At 52.2% G+C, this 27,827-nt stretch overlaps 2 protein-coding genes across 2 annotated transcripts; both read left to right on the forward strand.

The window, feature by feature from the left end:
- Positions 1–7,086: 7,086 nt before the first annotated feature.
- On the forward strand, positions 7,087–14,239 carry BIRC5 (baculoviral IAP repeat containing 5). The gene is made up of 4 exons (XM_059907117.1): positions 7,087–7,261; positions 7,462–7,571; positions 9,730–9,847; positions 12,930–14,239. Exons 1-4 carry the CDS (start codon positions 7,151–7,153, stop codon positions 13,017–13,019), a joined length of 429 nt encoding a protein of 142 aa, XP_059763100.1. The 5' UTR covers positions 7,087–7,150; the 3' UTR covers positions 13,020–14,239.
- A 1,778-nt stretch (positions 14,240–16,017) lies between these two features.
- TMEM235 (transmembrane protein 235) lies at positions 16,018–26,088 on the forward strand. The gene is given in 12 exon segments (XM_059908422.1): positions 16,018–16,083; positions 16,843–16,896; positions 19,392–19,442; positions 19,800–20,031; positions 21,508–21,588; positions 22,195–22,284; positions 22,287–22,331; positions 24,989–25,048; positions 25,051–25,181; positions 25,183–25,280; positions 25,711–25,862; positions 25,946–26,088. Coding segments are annotated over 12 exon segments (1,203 nt in total).
- Positions 26,089–27,827: the final 1,739 nt, after the last annotated feature.

Genomic DNA, 27,827 nt, shown 5'->3' on the forward strand with positions numbered 1-27,827 from the left:
GGGAGGCTCCACACCTAACACCTCTGCTGCCCTCTGGGGAGGGAAGTGGCATTGGGAACATGAGGAGGGGGTGTTTTGGCTTTATCTGGATTCTTTGGACCTTTTAGGATAAGAATGTAATGAGGCAAAAAACCCCTAATGAGACCTAATTACAATTTAAAAGCTTTTGCACAGCAAAGAAAACCATCAACAAAATGAAAAGACGACCTACTGAATAGGAGAAAATATTTGCAAATGATATGATCGGTAAGGGGTTAATATCCAAAATATATAAACACCTCATATGACTCAACATCATAAAGACAAACAAGCCTATTAAAAAATGCACAGAAGAACTGAATAGACATTTTTCCAAAGAAGATATACAGAGAGCCAACAGGCACATGAAAAGATGCTCAACATCACTAATCATCAGGGAAATGCAAATCAAAACCACAATGAGGTATCACCTCACACCTGTCAGAATGGCTATCATCAAAAAGACCATAAACAAATGTTGGCAAGGATGTGGAGAAAAGGGAATCCTCCTACACTGTTGGTGGGAATGTGAACTGGTACAGCGACTGTGGAAAACAGTATGGAGGTTCCTCAAAAAACTGAAAATAGAACTACCATATGACCCAGCAATTCCACTCCTGGATATATACCTGAAGAAAATGAAAACATTAATTCAAAAAGATACATGCACCTCAATGTTCACAACAGCATTATTTACAATTGCCAAGATATGGAAGCAACCTAAGTGTCCAACAACAGATAACTGGATAAAGAAGATGTGATATATATATACACACATACATATAGACAGAATGGAATACTACTCAGCTATAAAAAAAAGAATGAAAATTTGCCATTTTCAGCAACATAGATGGACTTGGAGGGCATAAGTGAAATGAGTCAGAGGAAGACAAATACTGTGTGTTATCACTTATCTGTGGAATCTAAACAGTAAAACAAATTAGTGAATATAACAAAAAAGAAACAGACTCACAGATGTAGAGAACAAACTAGTGGTTATCAGTAGGGAGAAGGAAGTTGGGAGGGGCAAGATAGGGGCAGGAGATTAAGAGGTATAAACTATTATGTACAAAACAAATAAGCTACAAGGATATATTGTATAGCACAGGGAATATAGACAATATTTTATAACAACTATAAATGGAGTATAATCCTTAAAAATTGTGAATCACTATGTTGTACACCGGAAAGTTATATAATATTGTAAATCAACTATACCTCAATACAATTTCAGTAAATGGCTCAGATAAAAAATATGCATACATATATATGTGTGTGTATGTGTGTGTGTCTGGAGAGAGAGAAAGGAAGAGAGAGAGTGAGAATGATAACAGAAATAGGCAAAAAGTAAATAGAATATCTGAATAAAGGGTACGTGAGTATTCCTTGTACTATTCTTGCAACTTTAAAAATGATAAAATTACGGAATTCCCTGGTCGTCCAGTGGTTAGGACTCAGTGCTTTCACTGCCGGGGCTCAGGTTCAATCCCTGATCAGGTAACTAAGACCCCGAAAGGCAGGTGGTGTGGCCAAATATATATATATAGATAAAATTAAAAGTTACCAAAAAGTTGTGACATTAAAAGAAGAGAAGTCAGCAGTGCCCCCTGGAGCTGGAGGACTAAGGATGTGAGAGGCGCCACCCACCCATCCCTGCAGCTTGGGAAATGAGTTCAGAACACCCTGTTTCCACACAAAAAAAGGACACAGATTTTTTTCCCTAGGCAGCAGATTACATTTGCTGGAACACATGCTTTGAGGAGGGAAAGGGGAAGTTTACCCTGGGGTCCACCCACCCTCACCTGGTTTTTCCCTACTGTCCTGTACGTTTGTCACCGTGGTGGCCCTGCCCCTGGACCCGCTGGAAGGCAGCCCTCCAGGACCCCCAGGTCTGGGTGGTCAGCAATGTCCTCGGGGGCTTAGAGCTCCTTCCCTTCCCTGTCCCTTAGTCCTTAGAGCCCATCTGGAGTTTCCATGTGGCGTCTGAGAGTTTTATAGAGCCCTATAAAACTCTCTCTTCTGACTTCGTGGAGCAGGCAGGGCGTCTGCGCCCCGTCTGGTTACCTAGCACCCAGCAGCTGCTCATGGATCAGTTCCTGGAGCCTGGCTTCCATCCTGGACTCCCTGTCCTTTCCAGACTTCTGCCAGCGGCTCTGGGTCTCGGTTTATTGGCCCGTAAAAGAATCTGGCTGGAGCAGGAATAGGCAGACAGATACAGGGACAGAACTGAGACTGCAGAGCTAGGTGCCAGCACATAAGGGAGTTTGGCATGATAAAGGTGTTGTTTCAAACCCACTGTACAAATCTGTTTATTGAACAGACAGTGTGGCTGGATCTTGGAAAACATAAATCCAAACCTTTTCACACAGCTTCCAGGACACACTTTTGGAAGGATCAAAGGCCAAAAAAACCCAAACCAGAAAAAATCTTCAATCAATATCTTTCATAAGTCATCTCAAGAGTGGAACAAACCTTTTTAAGCATGGCAAAAATACAAAAGATACCAACCAGATACAGAAAAGAGAAGTCAGAAAGAAAATGAGTGATAGATAAATATGACTGCATGAAAATGTTAAATTTCTGCAGGAAGAAAAAACCACATGACAAACAAAAGACAACAAACTGGGTTGGGATGGGGGGACATGACACATGAAGTCAAATCCCTTATGTGTAAAAACCCTCTCCAAGCAATAGGAAACGTATCAGTAACCCAACAGAAAAGTGGGCAAAGATATGAACAGGCAATTCACAGAAAAGAAATTTAAGTGACTGGTAAATTGAGAAAAGAGGATCACCCTCCCTTGTAAACGACGAGACACAACCTAAAGCAAGCACATGTTTTGCATTCTCAGCTGAGCCAAGATCAAAACGTTTGATGTTTAGGCAGTGTTGTCCGGAAATGAGCTCTCAAGGAGTCAGAGAAAGTGGTTTCGATCTCACATTAACAAGGGGGACCTTTGACCCTAAAAACATAGCAACTAATAAAACCAACGCAGCCCGACCCTCCCCACCACCCCTGTGTGGATTTCTCTGTTAACCGCTCTGTGTTTTTCTCTCCCTACTCTGTTTCACAAAATTGCTCACAGTTTTCCTGTGAATTAAGCTGAGAAATAAATCCAAGCTACCAGCTTCTTATCCAATTCATAATGACAGTTACTGGTAGAACTGAACAAAACAAAATTAATATGGCAGTGGCTAAAACCACACATGGTAGGGACTTCCCTGGTGGTCCAGCGGTTAAGACTCTCCACTCCCAATGCAGGGGTCCCAGGTTCAATCTCTGGTCAGGGAACTAGATCCCACGTGCTGCAACTAAGACCCAGCGCAGAGAAATGAATAAATAAATATTTAAATGTTTTAAAAAAGAAACAAACAAAAAACTGCACATGGTAAATGTCTTTACTAAAGCTGATATAAGCCTCAAGGTTTTTTTTTTTAGCTACTAAATTTAGATGTTAAAAAATGGACCCCAGGGCTTCCCTGCTGGTGCAGTGGTTAAGAATCTGCCTGCCAATGCAGGGGACACGGGTTCGAGCCCTGGTCCGAGAAGATCCCACATGCCACAGAGCAACTAAGCCCGTGCGCCACAACTACTGAGCCTGCGCTCTAGAGACTGCGTGGCGCAACAACTCAAGCCTGCGCTAGAGCCCGTGCTCCGCAACAAGAGAAGCCATGACAATGAGAAGCCCGCGCACCGCAACAAGGAGTAGCCCCCGCTCGCCACAAGTAGAGAAAGCCCGCGTGCAGCAACGAAGACCCAACGCAGCCAAAAATAAATAATTTTTTTTTTTAAATGGACCCCAGGGACTTCCCTGAGGTCCAGTGGTTAAGACTCTGCACTTCCATTGCAGGGGGCACAGGTTCGATCCCTGTTCGGGGAAATAAGATCCCACATGCCGCATGGCATGGCCAAAAAAAAAAAAAAAAAAGGACCCCAGTCAATAGGAGCTTGGTGAAAATAATGTCGAAGGCTCAAAATGGCAGAAGCTAGTTTAGATAAAATTTGACATAGCCAAAAGCTGATCCACGAATTTAAATTTTTGTTACAAAATCTTATGGAAAATGGGGAGTGGATATTAATGGGTAGAGTTTCAGTTGGGGAAGATGAAAGAAAAAGTTCTGGAGATGGATGGTGGTGATGGTTGCACAACAATGTGAATATGCCTAATGCCACTGAGAGGTACACTTAAAAATGGTTAAAATGGTGGTGATTGTTTTGTAATGAGTAGAAATATCTAATCAATATGTTGTGCAACTGGGACTAACATACAGTTGTAGGTCACTTATACTTCAATTTTTAAAAATGGTTAAAATGGTAAATTTTATGTTATGTATATTTTACCATAATAATTGTATATATATAATATTTAATAGAATGATCTAGAGGGAAAAAATGCAGATATTCCAAATACTTCCACTGAATTATACCTCTTTCAGTTACCATAGAAATGGAAATTAGCCAAAGCCCAAAATGTTGAGATTTCTCTGCATATGCAATGTTATCACGTAGAGCAACTTTATCATGTATATCTTATTCGTGTTATATATGTTACTCTTGTATATGATAAAAATACAAGTAATAATAATTTTTAAAAACCTTATGGAGGGACTTCCCTGGTGGCGCAGTGGTTAAGAATCCACCTGCCAATGCAGTGGATACGGGTTCGAGCCCTGGTCCGGGAAGATCCCACATGCCGTGGAGCAACTAAGCCAGTGCGCCACAACTACTGAGCCTGTGCTCTAGAGGCCATGCTCCGCAACAAGAGAAGCCATGACAATGAGAAGCCTGCACACCGCAACAAAGAGTAGCCCCCGCTCGCCGCAAGTAGAGAAAGCCTGCGCGCAGCAACAAAGACCCAACGCAGCCAAAAATAAATAATTGGGAAAAAAAAAACCTTATGGAAAAGACCTAATCAGTAAAATAAAAATTTAAATGGTAGAAGTTGGAATATGTTGGTGCCAAATAGAAAATGAATCACAGAAATACATTGACTTGATGGTGTTTAATCCAGAAGATATATTTATTTATTTATTTATTTATTTATTGGGCATGCCACCAGGGATTGAACCTGTGCCCTCGGCAGTGAAAGCACCGAGTCCTAACAACTGGACCGCGAGGGAATTCCCTGGAAGATATATATTTTTATACAGATGCTATCAGTATTGATAGAACTCTGATTAAAATATCCTAGGATGAAAAAGGCAGGGTCAACATACACCCAGACAAGATGGTGAAGCAAACCGTGTCCTGGTCTGATGATTGTGAGGACAGGTTGGCAGTATTAAAAAATGTTGAAAAGACACACACACACTTTCCCAGCAATCCTGCTTGCAGATGTTTATGCTACAGGCATAGTTGCACATGTTTGTGTGTCTGTTTGCTGTAGTACAATTCATAATAGCAAAAAAAAAAAAAAAATTGGAGATACCCAGTGGGAAATTGGTTAATTGGAATTAGGGTAGACCATCCAATAAACTCCATGCAGATATTATAAAACGTGTTGAGATCTCTAGGTGCTGATAAAGCTGAGATGTGCTGTTACCTGAAAAGACAGGATGCCAAGTGGTGTATGCACGCATGCACACACACACACACACACACACACACACATCTGGAAGTATACATAGAAACTGCTGAAAAGTTTCTTTCTGCTACAGGTCTTGGGGGAGAGGAAGACTTCCTTCCCATTGCATGATTTTTGCTTTTACAGCATTGATGTGTCACTCTTACAGTAGAGGAAAAATGTGTTCACAAAAGTTTTGGTGAGACTAGATGGCCATAAGGTAATATCTAGCATTGATGTTTTATGATCTCAAAACAGTTTTGTCTGATCATCACGGTATCTATCAGGATTTGTTGCCAACTATTTGAAAATCCAGAAAGTTCACATAAAAATGCAAATTTGCCTTTGTGATAAATATATATTTGGTCTTTGTCCCCGATTCCTGGCACACAGCTCCTAAAAAACCTTTGGAATCTCCAGAGTGATAGGAGCGTCTTTTGTTCTAATGAGCAACCCCTAGATGCTTCTGGCTGGGGCTGGTGGCCAGAAAGACCAAGCCTTCATTAGAAGCTTGGAGCTTTCAGCCCCACCCTCCCAATCTTCAGGGAGGGGAGAGGAGCTGGTGATTCAATTAATCACCAAAGGCCAATGATTTGATCAACCAAGCCCGTGAAACCTCCATAAAAACCACTTAAAGTCAGGTTCATAGAGCTGTTAGGCTGGGGCGTCTGCATGAGGCTAGGCACCAGCTACACAGGCCTGCTGTGAACCCAGTCTGGCTGTGCCTACAGGCAGGTGCCTGCTCCCTGGGCTCCCATTTCTATTATTCAGGCGGATTGTCCTGGGCTGTTCACTTCCTGGAGTCACATTCCAATCCCACCTCCCTGATAGGACACCCAGGTCTCCTGGCTGGAGGGCAGTGGGCATTGTTTCCACACATTGCTTCACCTCTGTTGACCCCCACCCGCATGTCTGTTTGGGGCAGGGACTTGGAAGGGATATCTAACTCCTGAGGAATTCTGGTGGAAAGGGAAGAACAAAGCTCCAAGGGTCAATTTCTGGACTTCCAGGAAACTTCAGTGAAAAGACTTGATAAAAGAGACGAGTGAACAGCTCACTCCAGTGACGGTGCAGGTTTAGCTGTGTACTTCATCTATGTGACATCTTTCCCCTGGAGGATGCGTGGCCTCTAGATGGACGTGCCTCAGCACATGTTCCAACCCAGACGGCACAAGGGCTGGCTGGGGAAGCTGGCACTAGGAGGTTCCAGGAGTGCGGTACCCACAAAAACAATAAGAGTTTGCACGCTGAAAGGGCTTAATCCATTTGTGCTCGGCAGGTGCCACTCCTTGAAACTATCACGGGGACTTCGGCCCATTCTCCACTCCTCTTCCTACCACTGTTTGCAAGTAGCTGGGATGGGAGTAAGCGCGAGGCGGGGCTGGGTCGGCGCCTGGTGAGCAGAAGCAGAGACATGCGGCGGGAGGACTACAACTCCCAGCAAACCCCGCGCCGCCCAGCTTCCCATTTCCCAGAAGGCCGCGGGCGGCGCGTTCCCGACATGCCCCGCGGCGGCCGACAACCGCCGGATTTGAATCGCGGCACCGCTCGGCGGCGGCGGCGGCGGGATGAGTACCCCGTCGTTGCCCCCGGCCTGGCAGCTCTACCTCAAGGACCACCGCATCTCCACATTTAAGAACTGGCCCTTCTTGGAGGGCTGCGCCTGCACCCCGGAGCGAGTGAGTCCGCGCGGCCTCCCGGAGCCTCCAGGCCCGCCCCGCCCCCGACCCTGAGGCGACCCCTCCCGCGGGCCCCGGCCCCTCTGTGGGCTCCCGGGCCCCTGGGGCGACCCCTTCTGCGGGCTCTAGCCCCTCTGTGGCCTCCCGGATCTCGGGGGAACCCCTCCGCTCTGGGGCCTGAGCCGAGCTCTCCTTTGCAGATGGCCGCGGCCGGCTTCATCCACTGTCCCACTGAGAACGAGCCCGACTTGGCTCAGTGTTTCTTCTGCTTCAAGGAGTTGGAAGGTTGGGAGCCAGATGACGACCCTATGTAAGTCCCTCAGGCCAGCCTCGCTGGGCTTCCGGGGTTCCCCAGTTCCATCGGGACCGTTTGTTTTGAGTTGGGCTCCCCCCAAAACATCTGAATTTCGAAGTATTATTGAAGGACCTGCGGCTTTCCAACCTCGTTTGTGCCCTAAACAGCTGCTGTAAAGGATGAGTCTCTGCTGGCACCTTGGTGATGCTTTCAACCTAATCAAATCTGATTTGGCCGAATGTCCTTCTGGGTGGAGTGTTGAAGAAAGGCTCGTTCTTGTAGGTGCTTGATACCTTTCAGGTTAGACATAATACTGGAGCAGATCCTGTTGTGACCTAGGGATGTCCAGGTGCCTTTCTTGTTTCAGAGTTTTTAAATCTGAAGCTTTTTTTTTTTTTTATAAATTTATTTATTTGTTTTTGGCTGCGTTGGGTCTTCGTTGCTGCAAGCGGGCTTTCTCTAGTTGGGTCAAGCGGTGGCTACTCTTTGTTGCGGTGCGCGGGCTTCTCATTGCGGTGGCTTCTCTTGTTGCGGAGCACGGGCTCTAGGCACGCGGGCTTCCGTAGTTGTGGCTCGCGGACTGAGTAGTTGTGGCTCGTGGGCTCAGTAGTTGTGGCATGTGGGCCTCAGTAGTTGTGGCTCACGGGTTCTAGAGCTCAGGCTCAATAGTTGTGGGACATGGGCTTAGTTGTTCCACGGCATGTGGGATCTTCCGGGACCAGGGCTCAAATCCACGTACCCTGCATTGGCAGGCGGATTCTTTTTTTTTTTTTTTATATAAATTTATTTATTTATTTTTGGCTGTGCTGGGTCTTCGTTTCTGTGCGAGGGCTTTCTCTAGTTGTGGCAAGTGGGGGCCACTCTTCATCGCGCTGCGCGGGCCTCTCACTATCGCGGCCTCTCTTGTTGCGGAGCACAGGCTCCAGACGCGCAGGCTCAGTAGTTGTGGCTCACGGGCCCAGTTGCTCCGCGGCATGTGGGATCTTCCCAGACCAGGGTTCGAACCCGTGTCCCCTGCATTGGCAGGCAGACTCTCAACCACTGCGCCACTAGGGAAGCCCTGAAGCTTTATTGAACTATAATTCATACAGCACAAAAACCACCCCTTAAAGCAGTACACTCAGTTTTGTTTTAGATTTTGTTCTTTAGGGCATCTAGTTTTCTTTTTTTTAATTGTGCGCATATATTCATACAGACAACAATATTCCCGTAATGTAATGCCACATTTTTCCCGCACCGTTTTTTCCCCCGTCAGGATCAATTGCTTCCACAGCTTGAATTTTTTTTCCCCCTAGAGAATCACCGGAGTTGTTTCTCTTCTTGGCAAGAAGAGTGTTGCTGTTTTCCCTAATGTGTTTGCTCTTATGACCCAGTATTGACTGGGATGATATGGTGATCATACCAGGTATCACTGGGGAAATACTGGTTGTATTCTTGGGAGTGAATTTCCAAGTGCTGTAATATTTTCAGATTATAGTTACTATCGGCTGTCCTTTTGGAATTTGTGTGGCTGGGTGTTCCTTCCAGCCTGTTCTGGTTTTTGTTTTGGTTTTTTTTTGGCAGTGCGGCGCGGCTTGCGGGATCTTAGTTCCCCAACCAGGGGTTGAACCTGGGCCCTCAGCAGTGAAAGCGTGGAGTCCTAACCACTGGACCACCAGGGAATTCCCCAGACTGTTCTCGTTATAGCGCTATCCGCTTGCAGGGATAATTCCGAGTGCACAGAATGATGGTGTGAGGCAGAGGAATTCACTGGAGAAACTGGGTCAATGGTGCCCTTTTCCCAAACCAACAGATTATGTAATAATTCGAGTGAAATGAGACAACTGCAAATGGTTCCTGGAGGATTTTAAGGGCTTTGACATGTGATACCTTTGGATTTATACTCTGTAACACTTTTCCTACTAATTGCTTAAAGACTCCTGGTAGAATACATCAGCCACAGGATATGGGTGGGGCTGGGGGCAGTCCACGGAGCAAGAAGGTGCTGAGACAAGTTGTGTGGGGATGTGGGTCCTGGCCCTGGTTCCGTCCACTTCAGACTTCACACTCTGTTCCTGAAGCAGAGCAGTGTGTGTCTGTGAGGGGGGCAGGGGGCCTGGTGGTAACAAACTCTTGCTTTTCTCCCTTTACCCGACTTTTCTCTGTTGACATGCTCATGTGTTGCTTTTTCTAGAGAAGAACATAAAAAGCATTCATCTGGTTGTGCTTTCCTTTCTGTCAAGAAGCAGTTTGAAGAATTAACCCTCAGCGAATTTTTAAAACTGGATAAAGAAAGAGCCAAGAACAAAATTGTATGTATTACTGGGAATAAGAACCAAGAGCAAATCCTGTTCAGCATCTTTAGTACTAAACTCCCTAGCCCGTCACAAACACTGCATAGGCGCTTTTCCTCAGTAAGCACTTTCTAAGCCCTTCTGATGTGTGTGTGTGAGGATATAAAAGGATAGAAAAGCATCTGTCCTGGAGCGTGGCCTTGGGGTTGTGCAGAGAGAGAAACGTATCCCCTGAGTAGAGGTGTCCTCAGTGTGCGGTTACCTCTGGTGATGGGACATGTGATGGCTAGTCTGGCATTTCTGCCTTTAGTGACAACTGAGATGGTAGCTCATTTATACGGGGTGTGTTCATGTGTTAGCAGTGGTGGGAACAGAGGGTTTGGGGACACAGAGTAGAGAGCATACTGGGAAAGGGGCATTATGTGTATTGGGAGAAAGAAGCACCAGTCCTACTGGACCTTGAAGGGATTTCTGCAGGCGAGCTTAGGCTCTTGCACAGGTGCACTGGGTTATTGGAAGAGTGAAACCGTGAGTCCACAAAGAGGCAGCTCCCAAGCAGCCTGGGCTGTAGAGAATTAAGGTTGCCAGAGAAAACCAGGACTCCCAGTTAAGTCTGAATTTCAGGTACACAAGGAGTAATTTTTTTAGTATATCTCACATTTTGTATGGCTGTTTACTAAAAAATTACTCGTTTATATGATGTTCAGATTTAACTGAGCATCCTCTATCTTTTTGTGCTAAATCTGGCAGCTCTACAGAGAGTAAATATTCAGGTGTTTAATTTCTTTTTAGCAAAGCCCTGGACAGGGAGTCCAGATTTACCAGTTGTCTCTGCCACTCACAGACTTGGTGAGTTTAGGCCAGTCTTGGTCGTAGTTTCCTTGCTGTAAAATGGAGGATAGACTCCTGTGGTTTCTGAGGTCCTTTTCAGCTTGAAAATCGTATTCCTTTTTAGAGATCAATATAAATAATTCTGTCTAATATGGTACCTTTTAAATGCTAAGGACAAAATTGAAAATTTTTTCAGGAAGTGAGAAGAAATCAGTGGTCAGTAAAGCGGTGTATTCGATGGAGGTCTTGGGAACTGCAGTGCTGGAATTGGGAAGGGGGCTGGGGAGGGCCTTCGAGGTTAGGGGTCAGCTCATTTTCTGTGAAGTGCTACAGATGGTAAGTATTTAGCCTTCATGGGCCACAGAGTTTCTGTTAGAGATTATTATTTCTTTGTTTTTTTCTACAAGTGTTTAAAAATGTAAAAAGCATTCTTAGCCATTGGGTTAAGAACGGGCCATGGGCTGGATGGATGTGTCCCACAGGGCGTAGTTTGCCAGTCCTGTTCTAGGTGAAAGACCAGCTTTGTGTACTTCAGGAACAGTTGTGAGAAAGCTGTGAGAAGTCCCCCAGATTATTTTAAAATGTATATATTTGGGGGGACTTCCCTGGCGGTCCAGTGGTTAGGACTCCGTGCTTTCACTGCTGAGGGTGCAGGTTTGATCCCTGGTCGGGGAACTAAGATCCTGCAAGCCACGTGGCACAGCCGAAAAAAAGAAAGAAAAGAAAATCAAATAAAATTTAGAATTCAGTCCTTCAGTGGCACTAGTAGCATTTTATCTGCTCATTAGCGCCATGTGGCCAGTGACTACTTTACTGGACGGTGCAGACAATTGAACATTTTCATCATTGCAAAAAATTCTGTCGGGCAGGGCTGCTCTAGAGTGACACCCAATTGTGAGGTTTGTTGCAAATAATTTATCACCGATATAAAAATACAGGTCCCCTTGTGTCCCTAGGCACATTTGCATGTGAATGGATGTGGACAGTAAGGTTTGGGGTCAGAGTGCAGGGGATGGGCATAACCAGAGGCCTGTCTGCTTCCCGCCAAATCTCCTGGATGGCCCCTCTAGGGTACATCGCTCCTGGAGGTGGGATGGCATGTGGACCTCGACTGTACTGTGGGGTGGAAATAAGGTTGGGAGCTGATCTTTTAAACCATTTATTAAGTCAGTTATGGGATTGCAGCACACAGCTTTAAGGCAAACGTTTATCCAGGTGAGATAATTACGTGTTGCAGTTTACAAATACTGAAAACGAGGAACAAGTGTTGTTTGTCGTGATGCTGTGAATTTCTGAGACCCGGCATTTAATTGAGATGCTGCTGGTCAGTTCGACAGGACCGCTGGTCAGGCAGCCACCTGGGCCTGACGCTGGGCAGGTGCGCGGCTGAGGTAGAGCCGGGGCTCAGGGTCTGACCCTGGGGTGCACCACGTGCTCTCTGCTCCTGCTGCGGCATCGCTGCCGCCCTCTTTTGAAAAAAAGTTACCTCTGTTGTTTTTCTTATTAGAAAACATTTAACCCAATAAAAGTCTATTGTTTGTCTTTTAATGTGGCAGAGAAATCAGAAGAGTGAAAATTAGGGAGGAGGTTTCTGGATTTGCTGATGTGATTGTCATTTGTCCCCCTGGAGAGAGCACTTAGCAGAATGAAAGGTTGGAAGCCAGATTCAGAGAGCTGCTGCAGGTGGAAGGTTTCTGTTTGAGGACCGCGCTGATGCTTGACAACGTCTGTTTAAGTGAACAAGAGGAGGGGTCCGGACTTTCTGTGGGAGCTTCAGAAGCAACGGAGGGTAGTGGGGAAGAGCAGGGCTCTGCCACAGACTAGCTGGTAACCCTGAGCTGGATGCTACTTTGGACCTCGGTCTCCTCATCTGTGTCATGGGGATAAAGGTGGCGCCTACCTCATGGGGACATGGAACAGTGAGTGAGTTAGCGTGTGTGGAGCAGGTAGAATGGTGCTTGGTACAAGCAAAGCGGTCCATCAGTGTTTTCTATTATAATTATTCTGGGACAGCTCAAATGAGAGCTAGTTGAGGGGAATTCCCTAGCGGTCCAGTGGTTAGGACTCGGCACTTTCACCACTGGGGCCTGGGTTTGATCCCTGATCGGGGAAACTAAGATCCCACAAGCTGAGCGGCATGGCCAAAAAAAAAAAACACAGAGAGAGAGAGGCAGATGAGGTGAATGAGGATATTTACCCCATATAGCTGGGCATCTCTATTCGAGCATGCCTAGAGCTTCAGTTTCATTTGTCTATTCTTTATTTCCAGGCAAAGGAAACCAACAATAAGCAGAAAGAATTCGAAGAAACTGCAAAGAAAGTCCGCTGTGCCATTGAGCAGCTGGCTGCCTCGGAGTGACGCCACCCCCACCGTCACTGCCCCACAGGGACACACACACATCCTTTCCAAGGCACAGCCCTCAGCGTTACCAGCTTTCCTCTGGGGCCTCTTAACTGTGCCTTAGGAAAGGAGAACATCAGCATTTTGAAATTAGAATATTTACCTGTATTTTTGGGTTTTTTCTTGAAGGCGGTGCCAGGGGCTATTGCTGTTGTACAGCTGGTGCTAAGTACAGTGACGGATTCTCTCTTTTCTCTCTGGTAGTTTTTGCTTTATTGATTCCTGGACTTAGCAGGGTGAGGGGAGAAGTTCGTCCACGTGGGTAGAGCCCTTTTACAGTGACCTGTCTGGGCTTCACACTGACGACTGGCTGTCCAGCTGAGATGTGATGCGTGAACGCGATCATTGGTCCATTGTGACTGGACAAACAGGATTAAGGATGCCATTTTAAATTTCATTTGCGTAATAATCTCCATTTATTGTGTGCACTTCTCATGTTCCAGGTGCTCTGTATTATCTCACGTTGACGTCTGCAGGTCCTGTGACCATACCTTTTTACCCCATCAGGTCTGTGGTGTCTCAGCAGCTCCCTTCCTCCCAGGTGGATTGTACAGATCCATCCCTGCCACGCCTTTGAAAGTGCCCTGTGTGTGAGGCGTTCCTCGCCATCCCATCTTGTGATTTTCAGGTTTACAAGGGGGAGCTATGGGATTAGACCCTAGACTCTGCCTCTGGACTTGATCTGTGTAAGAGCCCTTTCCATGACTGTAGCATGAGCGGCTAGGGGGGTGGAGGGGATGCAGAAGGACTGATGTCTTGAGAGTAGAGCTGGCCTCTTGCTTTTGAGGTCAGCTGAAGATACTTCTTCACCTCCAGTGGCACATGGAAAGTTTGCAACATTTCTCTATAGTAGACGAGGAGAAGGTTGTCCTTTGTGCCAGACAAGGAACTTTCCAGAAGCCTGGCTCACTGCTTCTTCCTCTTTAGTTAGCAGGGCACACAGAGGGGATTCTTCCTGGGAAGTTTTGCTGTGGACCAGCTGTCATCCATGGACACAGCAGGCAGGGGTGGGATGTAAAATCCAAGGAAGGAGTTCCTGTTCTTAATATTTCTAATACGCTTCAAATAGCTACTTCCCATTAATAATGTGGATTAGGCAGCTGATAATTCCGCTGTCTTTCTAATGTGAATCTTCCTAAAGGAATAAATTAATTTAAAAAGTGGATTGGAAAACCTCTTTGGGGGAAACTTCTTAAAAAAATAGATGAGTCATTTATGTTGTTTGCAGTCTTGCAAGATCACAAATTCAGTGATATTTGAGTTTCAACACCAGCACGGACTAAGCAGAGAGTTGGGGCAGTTGTAAAAAAGGCATGTGGGACACCCACTCCGGCCCTAACTGTGCCCTCTAACGGTGTGCTTGCCTTGTGGGCTTGGGACTGGCGCCTGTTGAATTGGAGCTGCAGTTTCCTCACCAGTAATGTGGGGATCGTAGAACCTTGTTGCCTCAGCTGGCTTTTTTTATTTTATCAACATGGTTTTCATTTGAGGAGGAGAGGAATTGAGACAAAGCCCTCAGCCCCTCCTAAGATTCTGCAGTGTTGTTTTCTTTTTTTTTGTTTGAATTATTATTTCACAGAACAGGACAAACTACAATTAAAAGTAAGCACAGAGCCTTTCTTAGTCATTGGGGACACCAATGTAAATTTTAGATGGATTTGGAGACAAGGTAAAGTAGCAGGAAATATCTAGCAGAAACTGTCGTTTATGAAATGGCTGCACAATTAGCCAGCCCGAGTGAGCTGGAGGGCGCCCACTGGCTGCTCCTCCCCGAGGACGACGCAGTGGCCTGAACCCCTTCTAAATGACCTGGCTCGGAGCTGTGGAGACTTGGTGGGCTGCTGCAGGCGGTCTGTCAGCCCTGAATGGCTGTGTCTCCATTGCTCCACGTCTGTGCCACATTCTCCACATCACCACCTCCGCACGGGTACCCTGCTCTCCTCCCCGAGGCCGGCTCACGCAGGGCTGAGGCCTGATGTTAAGATGGTAGATTTGATTTCATCCTCCTTCATGAAGCTAAGCTGCAGGGTGGATTGTTACTGTCCTATTGGAAACCTCTGGGGGTCATCTTGGTAGTTGCCGAAGAATAAAAACTATTTCATTTCAAACACTGCAGACCCTACTGCGTTTTTAAAATGTTGTTGCCTTTGGTGGTGGTGCCTTCTTAGCCTGCCAACTCATCCTTCCCGCCCCAGCGGTTGCGGGGGAGGGATGAGTCCTCGCAGAGAGACAGAGCCAGCCTTGGGCTCCTCTGCAAGAGCTGCTTGAACCCAGAACCATTTGTTTATGTCATCTGGACTCATTCCATGTATAAACCGGCTATGAAAAATGCACCTCAGTCTGAGGTTTTTCTGCCACATCTCAGTCAGAGAGTGAAATGAATTTTTCCCTCCAAGTTTGGAGAATATTGCAGAGGTTTTTGTTATGGGGTAAAAAGCACTCCAGCCTTTATATTCATCTCAGCTGCTTATTTTTGATATTTGTGCCAATCTGTAAATGGATACTTCACTTTAATAACTGGTCCTTACAAACTGGCTTTGTAGAGAAGCTGAGGAAATGTTTTTGCCCTCAGTTTCCTTTGCACAATGGGTATTGCTACAGTTCTCGGCTTTGTCGGGCTGTGCTGTGGAGCAAGGCTAAGCTGGGGCTGACCCCTCAGACCCTCTTACACATTTCCCCTTCTAGAAACTTTTGTTCTGAAAACCATATTTATTGCTGGACCTTAATGGCTGCCAGCATCAGGAAGTTTACTAGACATGTATTAATGAAGTCTAAGACCCTTGCTAAGGGCAACAGCCTCAGCCTTCTCTCGAATATGTGTCTGCCTCTCAGGTTCTCCAAGTCGGTGGGAGTCTGGAAGGGTTGTAACTGGCGGTTAAGGGTGTCAGGTGTGACAAGGGCAGAGCCTGTGGGCAGCCTGGGGACTGGGGATCTTCCGTCCTCAGCGCTGGGCAAGATGGAGCACCAGCCAGCCATCGCCTGCAGGTTGGCACCCCCTTGGGATGCTGACCGTTCTTTGCAGGTGTACTCACTTAAGAAATAACAATTGCCAGTAAAGTCTAATGTGATCTTACCTGCATTTTTTAGATGCAGAAATGGAGATTTGTAAAGAGGTGAAATAGCTTGTCCAAGATCATACAACTAGTAAGCATTCAGGTTGGGATTTGAATCCAGGCTGTCTATCCCCAGAGCAGGGCCCTCACTGTCTAATGACAGTGCCCAGCCTTGAGGGGGTGCAGCGGGGGATGGCTGTTGGCAACGGCCTGACCCCAGGGGGCTAGTGCTATAAACCATCCCCATTCCATTTTTCAGACAGCTTTGTCACAAAGGCCCTCACATAAACTGACACCTGCCTCCTGAGGCTTCCACTGATCCTCACTGTACAAGTTTTAACTTTTTATTTTGAACTAAGGTTCACAGGAAGTCGTAAAGCTAGAACAGGGTTTCTGTGTACTCTTCGCCCAACCTCTCCTGTCATAACTACAGTACAGCGTCTGGAGTCGCTTCCAGCATCTAAGGTCTGAGCTGAGAGGAGGTGAGCGGTACAGCCCAGCGAGCTCTGAGCCGGGCTTACTGTCGCCGGGGAGTTCCTGTCTCGCCCTGGGTGAATCTAGCTCTTGAAGCAAAGAGCCATCTGAGCTGTAGGTTTTCTGTCCACTGGCCCAGCCTACAGCATTTGAGCCGGTTTTCAGCCGGCTGGGACCAAACTGGGGCCTAGGTTTCTGTGGCAGTTCTCCACCTGATCTCCAAGGTGGTGACGTCTGTCCATCTGTTCGCTCAGGCACTTGAGCACCTGTTCGCCGGGCGCTACGTCCAGGGCTGGAAGCCTCCTGCGGTGAGCTCACGGGTTCCCTGCCCTCTGAATGGTGGGAAGATACAGGCCACCTAGTAGCCATATGAGTGTGCCCGTGGGAGCACCGAGAAGACGGCAAGGAACTCGCAGAGCATTCTGCTCGTCTAGGAACGAGGAGGAGGCTGCCAGATGGACGAGGAAGGGAAAGATGCGCCAGGCAGAGGGAACGGGAGTGTCCATTCTGGGGACAGCAGGTGCGTTCTGTGATGAGGGGGAGGGGTGGCTTGCTCCCGTTTCCCTCTTAGCAAAGCCTATCAAGGCGGCCACGACGAGCCCTTCATAGGCCTGAGTCCTGGGGGATAAGCGCGACCAGCCATGCGTCTGCCGCCCTGCACATCAGTGCTTCCCACCTGTGACCCCAATCATTTGAGAGCCCTTTAGAAGGGTTGGTTTTGACTAGAACAGTGTCTTGAAGAGTCTACCAGGATGAATTGGCTTCATAATGCACCCTGAGTGAAGGAGTTGACCTGTCGGGAAGGGTGATTTAGGAAGGTTCATTTTCTGTTGGAGGATGTTTGCCGAATGCGGTGAGATTAGTTGTAGTATAGCTGGGGCTCAGCTGCTCTCACAGTAACTTCGCCAGTGGTTTCGGCTGTTTCCCAGTCCTGCGTTGGAGGCCATTTATGGCATCATCGGCCTGGAGCAGGAAGCCTGTCACTGGACTCAGGCATCCTGTTCTTTCAGCTTCTGCGAGTTAGTTCAATGTAAGTTTAAAGGAAAGAGGCTTGGCTGCAGCCCTGTTTTGTCACATGTAATTGGGATTTCTTCTATCAAAGATCATGCCTGCCCCTGATTTTGGTGGTAGTGGTCTGATGCTGGCTTTGAAGAGGTCCCGACAGCCTGGTGACAGGCTTGGTGCTCACAAGTTCTGGATTGCAAATTGATGAAAGGAGGATGAATAATGAAAAATAATGGGTCATTCTAAGCGGTACCTTTTCACTGGGCTACGGTATAATTTGGATCCATCTCAAGAGAAGTAGATTGGCAGAATTCATCCAAGTAGCCTCTCAAGGACCAGCACCCACTGTCTGGGGACAGTCCAGTCAGTGGCTCTGACTTACACATCTGGGGTTTAAAACCCTGAACCAGGGCTTTAAAGCAATAGGGAGTAGACTGCCCACCTGGCCATCTGCACTGCAGCATGAGCGGGTACATGTCTGTTCCCGTACAGAGACGTGGGCTCTGCAGGCACAGTGGCCTCAAACAGCACCTGTCGTTGGCCCTGGCAGCTGAATCCTGCTCTGCTTAAGTTCTATGGGGTGCAAAGGAGACCCTTTCAGACAAGCTCAGGCGGAGAGGCAGGGGCGCTGGGAGGAAGCGTGTGGAGCGTGCAGCCACAGGGTTCCTCTACTTCTCCCGAAACACAGTCACGATCGTAGCTTAAACACACGGAAGCAGTGCCCACCTCTGTCGTGTTGTGAGGTGTGTGTTAGGGGCATTACCTGCTTTTCCAGCTCCACCCCACTCTCCCCTCCTCCCCAGTCCCACCACCACCCGCCGCTGTGCTTTTGTAGATGGCTTCTGCCCCCTGAGCACCTGCTTTTCTCTGTCTGCCTGCTGGATTCTTTCACCTTCCAGGCCCACTACCCCCTGAGAGAGGAGGGCCCCTGGCTGGCACCCAGCTTCCAGAGCAGGGGCTGGGGGAGGGCTGTCAGGAAGGAGGGTACCGAGACCGCCACAGCTAGGGTCACTCCCACTCCAACCCCACCGCGTGCCCCAAGCCTGTCTTGGGTGTGGCGTGAGGACGACGCGTGGCCTACATGATACCACATGATTCCATGCCTCTCTGTCTGAATGGAAGTATGGTTTCAATAACTTTGCTAGGACCGCTTTTACTTCCTGATTATATTCCTCAAACCTAGAAGAGCCTGGTAGAGAAAAGGGGGCTGAGAAAACCAAATACTTGGAAACAAGAGCCCTGGGATGACCCTAAGTCGAGAAGCTGCTCGTCTGAGAAGGATCACCCTCAGGGAGGCCTCTGACCCCCATCTCTGCCCTGCATCAGGGGAGGGGGACAACGTGGACAGTCCAGGGACCTGGAGACGAGGCCCTCCCGTCTCCCAAGATGGAACCCCAGAGAGCCTCACCGTGACAGCCGCGGCCTGTCCGTCCCACACATGTCACGGGCCTGCTTCTGGTGGGGGCCCCTCTGCTTGCCACCCCACTAGCTCCTGACACCTGTCCTAGGAGAAGCTTCATTTATGTTTGTGCGTGAGTGACGGACAGGCAGAGGCCGGCCTTGCCTCACTCGGCATTTGTAATTGGAGCTAAAAGGAAGCAAGACTCCTTCCTTCTGTAGCCCCTCAGCAGCCCATCCCGTTCATCAGATCCCTCAGCTGGTTGGTCCCGGAGACTGATTAAGACCAGGACGCAGGGCCAACCAGCAGCCAAGTGCCCCAGTGTGTGTGTGCGGGGTGGCGGTGGGCTGCCTCCCACCATTCAGGCCGCCTGCTGAGCCCCCTCCCGGGCCATTTCAGGCCCCACCCTCCCTCCTCAGCCTGGCCATCTGGGCGCTGAAGAACCGGAGGGTCAGAGAAATTAAGATATTTGCCCAGGGACCCACAGCCAGCAGCCAGCTCGCTGGGGATGCTGGCATTTGAACACAGCTCAGGGGCGAGCTCGGTGGGCTATCACGGCGATCACCGACAGGCGGGAGTTCCCAGCGAACTGGAGGGGCACCGCACCCAGAAGAACCTCGGGAGTGCCCGCCTGCCGCTGGCTCCCCGCACCCCGCTCCCTGCTCCCAGCGCCCCCTCCCCGGCCCTGCTCACCAAGGGCCCCCCCATCCCTTCTTCCTGGCCCTATGCCCCCAGGTTCCAGAACCCCCTCTCCCCCCACTTTCGGCTCTCTGCACTCCCTAAGTCCCGGCTTCCCGTGCCCCCCAGCCCCCAGCTCCCCCTCACCTCCTGGCTCCCTCTTCTCCCCCATACCCGGCTCCCCTCCCGGTCCCTGCACCCCCGACCCGCAAGGCCCGGCTGGGCGTGCTGCTCAGCTTTGCGCTGCTGGCGGCCGCCGTGGCCAGCGACTACTGGTACCTCCTGCAGGTGGCGGACGCCGGCAACCACAGCGGCCACGGGCAGCTCTCCTCCCACTCGCGGCTCTGGCGCATCTGCGAAGGTACCGGCTGCCCCTCCCCCGCGTGGCCCCTCCCCCTCAGACCCAGGGGCCACACCCCCTCCTCCCAGAGCAGCGCGGTGAGGCCCCCCCCACCCCCGGTCCCCTGCCTGTCTGCCCACAAGGGGGTCTCTCGGGCACCCCTTCCCCCCAACTGTCTTGGTGACAGTCTGGCCGGAGGAGGAAGGGACTCTGGCTCAGGGCCCAGCCAAGGGTGGGAAGTGAAAAGGGGGGCACTGGGTGGCCCCATAAGGACCCCAATAGCCTTCCAGAGCAGGAGCCCTTGGCAGTCCCTTGGCCTCACCCTTTGGGGGCCTGTCTTGCGTTAGAAGTGATGGCACATCACTTGGTAGATGGCAGGACACCGCTGGGTGACCTGGGACCTTGTCCCTCAACCTCCAAGTTCTGATCTGTCAGGTGGGGAGAAAATGACGCCTCTCAGGATGCAGGGCTCGGGGTGGGAGGAATGAGGGAGGGGCGACACGGGCAGGCCCGGCACCCAGGGGTGCTCAGCTGCTGTTCTTGTCACTCATCTGCAGGGGCCCTGGGGTTGAGCTGGGAGCCAGTGTGCGGGAGGGAGGCCCAGGCGTGGGGAGCTGGGGCCCTGGCAAGGCCACGGTTCCTCATCCCAGTGACTGGGAGTTGTTTCTTTATTACCGTCCAGGGCTCGGCCTGGTCACCCCGTTAGCCCCGGTCCCTGTCAGGCACAGCCAGGGCTGTGGCGCAGGGCCCCTGTTCCCATACCCCCGATGGCCTGACACACAGGGCGGAAAACCGGAGCGCCGCGTGGCTTCAGACCTGAGCAGGAGCAGGGAGGGCTTTCCTCGGCGAGGGGTGGGGGAGGCAGCGGGCTTCCACACGCTCCCCAGCTGCGGGCCTCACCAAGCTGGGGCCAGCCTGGGGGGCTTCCCCTGCACAGGACGTGCACACAGCAGGGCTGTGCGTGAGCATGAGTAAATGCATGTGCACGTGTACGTGAGCAAGGTCAGTGTGTGCGCGTGTGTGACACAGTGCCTTCCTCGGAGCTGCCGGGGAGGAAGGACAGCGCAGTTTATTCAACCACCCCACAGGCAGCCTAAGGCTCCAAGGCTCTCCCGACTTGCGTGTGTGTGCACGCACGTGTGTGCCCATGTGTGTGAGAGTCAGAGAGCACCTTTCTCGTGCAGGCAAAGCCTGGCTTCCACGTGTGAGTAGGCCCAAGGGAGGCCTGAGGGCAGCCTCTCTGCAGTGTTTGAAACTTTTCGACAGGCATCCACGTAGGTCTTATTTGTACATTAGATAAACAAACAAAAGGTCTTGAGCCGTCCAAACCCATTTGGGGCCCCAACTCCAAGTGGCAGGAGAGAACCTGATGGGGCCCTGTGGCCACATCTCGGGGCCCTCGGCTCTGGTCGGGGGTGAGAACCTGCAGGCCACCTATCTCTGAGAAGTACAGGGTGGGTCCAGCCCACCAGGCTTTGCGTTCTTTCTGCTTTTTAGGGCAGAACAGCTGCATCCCCCTGATTGACCCCTTTGCCAGCGAGAGCCTGGGTGCCTCCACCTTGGTGCAGCGCCTCATCTGTGAGTGCTGGGGTGGGAATCATCCCCCCATCCTTCCTTAATCTCCAGGCAAGGCTCAGAACCCCCTCATCCTAGATCCACAGAACTGCTTCCAGCTGGACCCTGTGTTGCCCAGAGGACATTGCCATATGTATCTGAAAACCCCCATGACTGGCCTCAGCCCCCATGCTCTGCTATTGGCTTCTGACCACAGGCGCCCGACCCCCAGCCTGTCCTGCTCTCCCTATGCCCCTTCTTGACTCTCCGTTATGTTTCCAAATGGGTCTACCCGGTGGGCATCTCCCACCTGGTGAGTTGGGGGCACGTCTCTGCTGCCCCAGAGAAGCCTGGGAGGTTGGGGAGGGTACTGGGAAGCCTCCCTCACCCTGGGCCTCAGGAAGGCTGTGCCAGGACAAGGGGTGGCCCCTGGGAGGGTCAGGTGGTTACCGTGGAGACATCAGAGGGAATCGGATGGTCCAGCTCCTCCTCCGGCCGGGGCCAAGACAGTCCCGAGCATCCTACGAAGGAGGACCTCCAGGCAGACAAGGCTCTGAAGTACTCAGCTGGGCTTTCCCTGGGGGGCCGGCCCGGGTCCCCTCCTGCTCCCTGACCCCCCTCTCCCGGCAGCGCTGCCCCGAGCCCTCGTGGTGGTCCTGCCCCTGAGCCTTGTCCTCATCATGTGCGGCTGGATCTGTGGCCTCCTCAGCTCCCTGGCCCAAGCATCCCTCTGCTGCTCTGCACGGGCTGCCGCTTCTTGTTGGGGGGTGAGTCTGGGGACTGTGAGGGCCGCAGCTCCTGGCAGCGGGGTGCTGCCTCTCCTGCTGCCCCATCCCCTACGCCCCCACCTCCACTGCTCTGAGCCTGGGCCCACCCTGGCCGTTGAGCTGCAGCAGGCGGGGGCGCCCTGGGTGGCACTGGGGCCTCTGTAGGGGCAGGGATGCTGATTGTGAGCCCAGAGCCAGGGACTGGGGCCGGGGAGCCCCAGGGTTGAGCTTCCAGGCGCAGGAGGAGCGAGGATCTCTGAGGGGTCCCAGGAACTGCCCTGCTGGACCTGCACGAGGGGTGGGGGACCAACCCGCACCTGTTCCCTCTCCTTCCCAGATCACCCTGGTGAGGGGGCAATGCAGGCAGGGGGGTTGGCATAGGCCAGACAGGCTGAGACGGGACCTTGGAGTCCTTGGCAGTGACCCCAGGCCAGGCCCGGACTGCACCTAGTAACAGTGCATGAGCTGGCGTACATCTAGCCCACAGGCTCTGGGCCGAGCCCTCCCTCAGGGACACAGCATCGCGGGCACTCGGGTCACATCTTCCTGCTGAGACGTCCGAGGATTCCCCGAGCTCGGCAGGAAGCTTGTCCTGGAGTCCTCTTCACTGCCTTTTGGTGCTGTCTTCCCCAGCCAGCCACCCACCCGCTGTCCCCAGCTGCCCAAGGCTGGCTGTCGTTGACCGTGGGTTGGAGGCTCCTCAGGGTCAGTCCTCAGTGACCCCTCCCATCCAGGGCCAGCCCTGAGCCGAGTCTGGTGTCCTGGGCCAGCTCCACTGTCGGGGCTGTGGCACGAGGACCAGAACACACCGGCCTGGGGCTCCCTCCTGGGCAGGGCTGCGTCCTCCCCAGCGTCTGCTGGGCCCTTGGGGAGGCCTTGGTCAGGAGGGAGTAGGTGCCAGTTGCCAGGGGGACCAGCAGCCTGGGTGTTTGGTTTAGAGAATGAGAGCAGGAGGAATTTGTATCGAATGGGTATTGTGCTTGGAGCCAAGGCACTGGCCAGTGGGCGGAGGGAGCGTCTGGAGGCAGCTGCTAGGGGGCGCTCCGCTGGCCCCGAGGGAGGGCCGGCAGCGGGCCTGGTTCCAGGCACACCCTGTCTGCTCCACTGCTCAGAGGCCAGACTGGCTGCGCCTCTGCTTTCCTTGCACGGCGGGTACCCGGTGGAAATGGACCATCTGGCATCACTGTCAGGGGCCTGCACAGGTGGCCCGGGTGAGGCCGGTGCTGGCAGATGCACCAGCTCTGGGGGCTCTGAGACAGGAATGTCACACCTGTGGGGACCTGTGTGAGCCCAGATCACCCCCAGCACCCCCCGCCCCATCACCATCATCACTGCAAGAAGAAGGAGGACCCAGCTAGGGGGTCGGGGGCGGACAGGGCCTGGGGTGATGAGTTCCACAGCCATCACCCAGGGCTCTGTCCCTTCTCTGGGTCCCAGTGAGATCCAGACCTGGCCCTGAAGGTCAGCTCTGGTCAGCCTCTTGCTGTGGCTGGGCAGTGTCCAGAGGGAGCACCGTACATTCCCTACAGCTGGCACCAAGGGCAGGCCCTGACGTCAGCCTGCAGCTGTGGGACGGGGGCTGACTCTCTGGGCTGGTCCCTCTGAGCCTGGGGGATAGGCAGATGTCCCAGTGCCCAGCTCGTTGCTTGCCCCTGACCCTCCAGGGTCACCAGGCACTATGTGCAAAGTCAGTCTTCTTCCTTTGACTGTGCAGAGATGCAGGGTCGGAGGAGGAGGGCATCCTCGTCTGGTGAAGGACAGGGGTTATAACAGGAGTTATAGGAAGGGGCTGAAACTCAGATCTGGGGAGGGGAGAGGGCCTCTGGAAGGAGGTACACTGAGCTAGGGCCAGGAGGGGAGGCTGGGGCCCAGTAAAGTGGGGAGGGGGAGCTGTGAGGAACAGGGGACGGAAGTGCAGGTCAGGGGCCTGGCTCAGGATGCCCGATCAGAGCTCCAGAGCTCCCCCCACCCTTCCCGGCTGCCAGTACAGGTCACTGGCTATGTACGTGTGTGTGTGCGCACGTGTGTTGGGAACTCCAGGGGGTATGGGGGGGTGCTGTATATGTGGAAGCAGTTATGTGAGTAGGGACCATGTATTGGGGGTGTAGGTTGTGCTGTTTGCAAGGCGGTTTTTTTTTTTTAATTAATTAATTTATTTTTGGCTGCATTGTTTTTTTTTTAAATTAATTAATTAATTTATTTTTGGCTGTGTTGGGTCTTCGTTTCTGTGCGAGGGCTTTCTCTAGTTGTGGCGAGCGGGGGCCACTCTTCATCACGGTGCGCGGGCCTCTCACTATCGCGGCCTCTCTTGTTGCGGAGCACACGCTCCAGACGCGCAGGCTGAGTAGTTGTGGCTCACGGGCCTAGTTGCTCCACGGCATGTGGGATCTTCCCAGACCAGGGCTTGAACCCGTGTCCCCTGCATTGGCAGGCGGATTCTCAACCACTGCACCACCAGGGAAGCCCTGCAAGGCGGTTTTGTGGAGTGAGGTCCTGAGGTTTGAGGACTGAATCGGAGCCTCCATTTTCCCCAAAGGCCAGTGGGCAGAAGCTTCTGAGGCTGTGTCTGCACACCCACCTTGGCCAGGGGCCCAGGCAGGGCAGGCGCCCCCAGCAGGCAGACGTGCTGAGTGGTCACTCCGCACCCCCTCCCCCAGGCGCCCTGACCCTGGCAGGGGTCAGCACCTACATCAGCTACTCACACCTGGCCTTTGCTGGGACGGCCCCCGGCACGTGCAGGACATCCGCATCAGCTTTGGCTGGTCTGCGGCGCTGGCCCGGGGCTCCTGTCCCTCAGCGGCACTCAGCGGCATCCTCCTGCTCACGGCGCCCGCGTCCTCAGCCTGAGCCGGCAGCCGGGCGCCCCCCACTCTGTCGTCATCTGAGTCCCGGGCAGGCAGGTCATGGGAGAGGGGCTCGGTTTCCCTGTGCATCTCCTGAGATTGGGTGGTCAGAGCCCGGCCCTGAGAGGCCCCGGGAAGGAGGCTGGGAGCTCGGTTCTGAAGGCCTGGCTGGAGTCCTGGCCGGGAGGGGGGGCCTTGGGGCGAGCAGGGGGCTGGGAGCAGAGCAAGAGAATCCAGACTTCTCTTGCTTGCTGTCTGGGGGGCTCCTCTGCTCTGTTGTTTCTTTAGGGCCTAAGTGGTCTAGCCTCCTCCTAGAGGTGAGAAAGGTTGAGTCCCAGAAAGAAGCAGCAGCAAAGGGCCGAGGGCCAGCTTGTGGTGGTCGCGTGAGGGTGCTGCAGGCTCCTGGGTGGTCAGCGGGTCTCCTGGCCTCTTGAGGCCGTGGCCTGCGCTCGCCCCTCCCTATCAGTCCTGATGTGCCACAGCTGCCCCCATTCCTAGGGACCTGAGTCAGGCGGAAAAGCTGCCCCGGTCCTCAGGAGGGGGCAGTTCGAGAGAGAAGCAGGTATCCGGCAGACACCCGCCGTGCCAGGCGCCGTGCTGAGTGCTGCCCGCTCGTCTGCTCTGCTCGTCCAGTCTCCCAATCGCCCTTCACAGCAGTTACCACTCACCCACTTTACAGAAGGGAGACGTAGGCCCAGATCACCCCAGAGCAGATGGCAGAGCCCGTGCCCACGCAGGCCTCTCTTCCGCCCTCTCCCCGCTCCCCCCCAGGGCAGGCGTTGCTGGGGAGGAGACTGAGCGCTGGGGGGCCCTTGGATTTGCAGGTGCAGGGGGAGCTGAGGGGGCTGGACAGGCCTTTGTTCCCCCTTGTTTTCAAGCCTCTGTCCCTGTCCCGGTGCCGCTACTCCTGCTGAGGGGCCGGCGCTCCAGGACCCCATCCTCGTCTGCAGCGCCCTGGGGGATGTCTGTGATTGCCAGGGCCGTGTGGGCCCCTCAACAAGCAGGTGTGGAAGTCCTGTGGGGCGGGGGAGCCATGCCAGGGTGGAGAGGGAGGGGCTTCTCAGCCAGGAGGGGCGGGGGCCACCCAGGGTGGCAGAGGCCAGAGCCTGGAGCTTTGACTGCAGGCTTATTGAATGGAGGCAGACCCAGGCCTGGGGCTCCTCTGAGGGTCAGACAGACAGGAAGGTGGTCGGCCAGCCCACGCCCAGTCATCGTGGTCTAGGGAGGCTGGGGCTCCTCTCCTCCCATGCTGGGCAGTACCTGAAGCCCTCCTTGCCTTTTGTATCAGGTTCAGGGCCCTCCTGAGTCTGGGGTGCGTGCTGGGGCGTCCATAGCGGCCTCTCTTGTGCCTTGGTCTTCCCCCTCCCCCAGTCTCCCTTTATTGCTTGGGAAGTTACAGGAAGCTCTGGGGGCATCAAGGGAGTCCCACTGAGGGACAAAGAGCTTGGGGGTTAAGTGGGGGCCTTCCTTCCTACTGGTGTTTAAGCATTTAACATTGTGCCAATTTGTCCTTAAATAAATCAGCTCGTTCTGTGTGCAGTTAGACCTTTACTCTCTTAAAACTTTTCAGAATAGATAATACATGCCCATGGCTTACAATCAGTGCAGGGGAAACCCTGTTACCAGCTGTGTGTGTGTGTGTGTACATCCAGAGACATCCTATGTGTCTGTCTGTCTGTCTATCCATCCAGAGACATCCTGTGTGTGGTCTGTGTGTCCGTCCATCCAGAGTTGTCTTCGGCAGACACAATGAGCTCCTTCTTATTTCTGGTCAGCGCAGGCAGGGATGACTCCTGGGGCCTCACGTTGGATCCAGGGTCTGGCTTTGTGGGCAGGTCCTCTCAGCTTGGGAGGCTCTTACCTGACCTCTGCCTCCTCTCACACAGGGCTTCTCGTGTGGGTTTGCTGGGGGTCGGGGTGTGGGAGAGTTTAACCCTGGGCCTCTCTGACTGCAGACAGGCTGGGGCTCCAGGCATGGACACTGGAACAGACACACATGGGTGGCCCTGGGATCCTAGAACTCCCTGAAGGAGGGTGGGGGGAAGGGGCACTTGCCCCTCCCCTGCTTCTAGAACAGACCTGTCCATGACTCAGTGAGGCCAGCCCAGGCAAGCCTCAGTCTTTGATTGGCCAAAGTCCACAGTGGGTGTTTCACGTTCGCTCTAGCTCCTAGCCCAGGTCTTTCTTAAAAATAATTAATTAATTAATTAATTTTTGTCTGCGTTGGGTCTTCGTTGCCGCGTGCGGGCTTTCTCTAGTTATGGTGAGCGGGAGCTACTCTTCATTGCGGTGTGCGGGCTTTTCATTGCGGTGGCTTCTCTTGTTGTGGAGCACGGGCTCTAGGCGTGCGGGCTTCAGTAGTGTGGCTCGCTGGCTCTAGAGCGCAGGCTCAGTAGTTGTGGCGCACGGGCTTAGTTGCTCCGCGGCATGTGGGATCTTCCCGGACGAGGGCTCGAACCCGTGTCCCCTGCATTGGCAGGCAGGGTCTTGACTGCAACTTCCTGAGTAGCTCCAAGAACTCCCAGAACTGCTCAGCTAAGCCTCTCCCTAATTCCTGGACCACAGAAACTATGAGAAGTAATGCAGGATTATTGCTGTTTGGGGGTAATCTGTTACCAAGCAATGGATAACAACTACAGTATATATTTTGCAG

This window comes from Balaenoptera ricei, chromosome 20, assembly GCF_028023285.1.
Source record: "Balaenoptera ricei isolate mBalRic1 chromosome 20, mBalRic1.hap2, whole genome shotgun sequence".
Classification (NCBI taxonomy): Eukaryota; Metazoa; Chordata; class Mammalia; order Artiodactyla; family Balaenopteridae; genus Balaenoptera; species Balaenoptera ricei.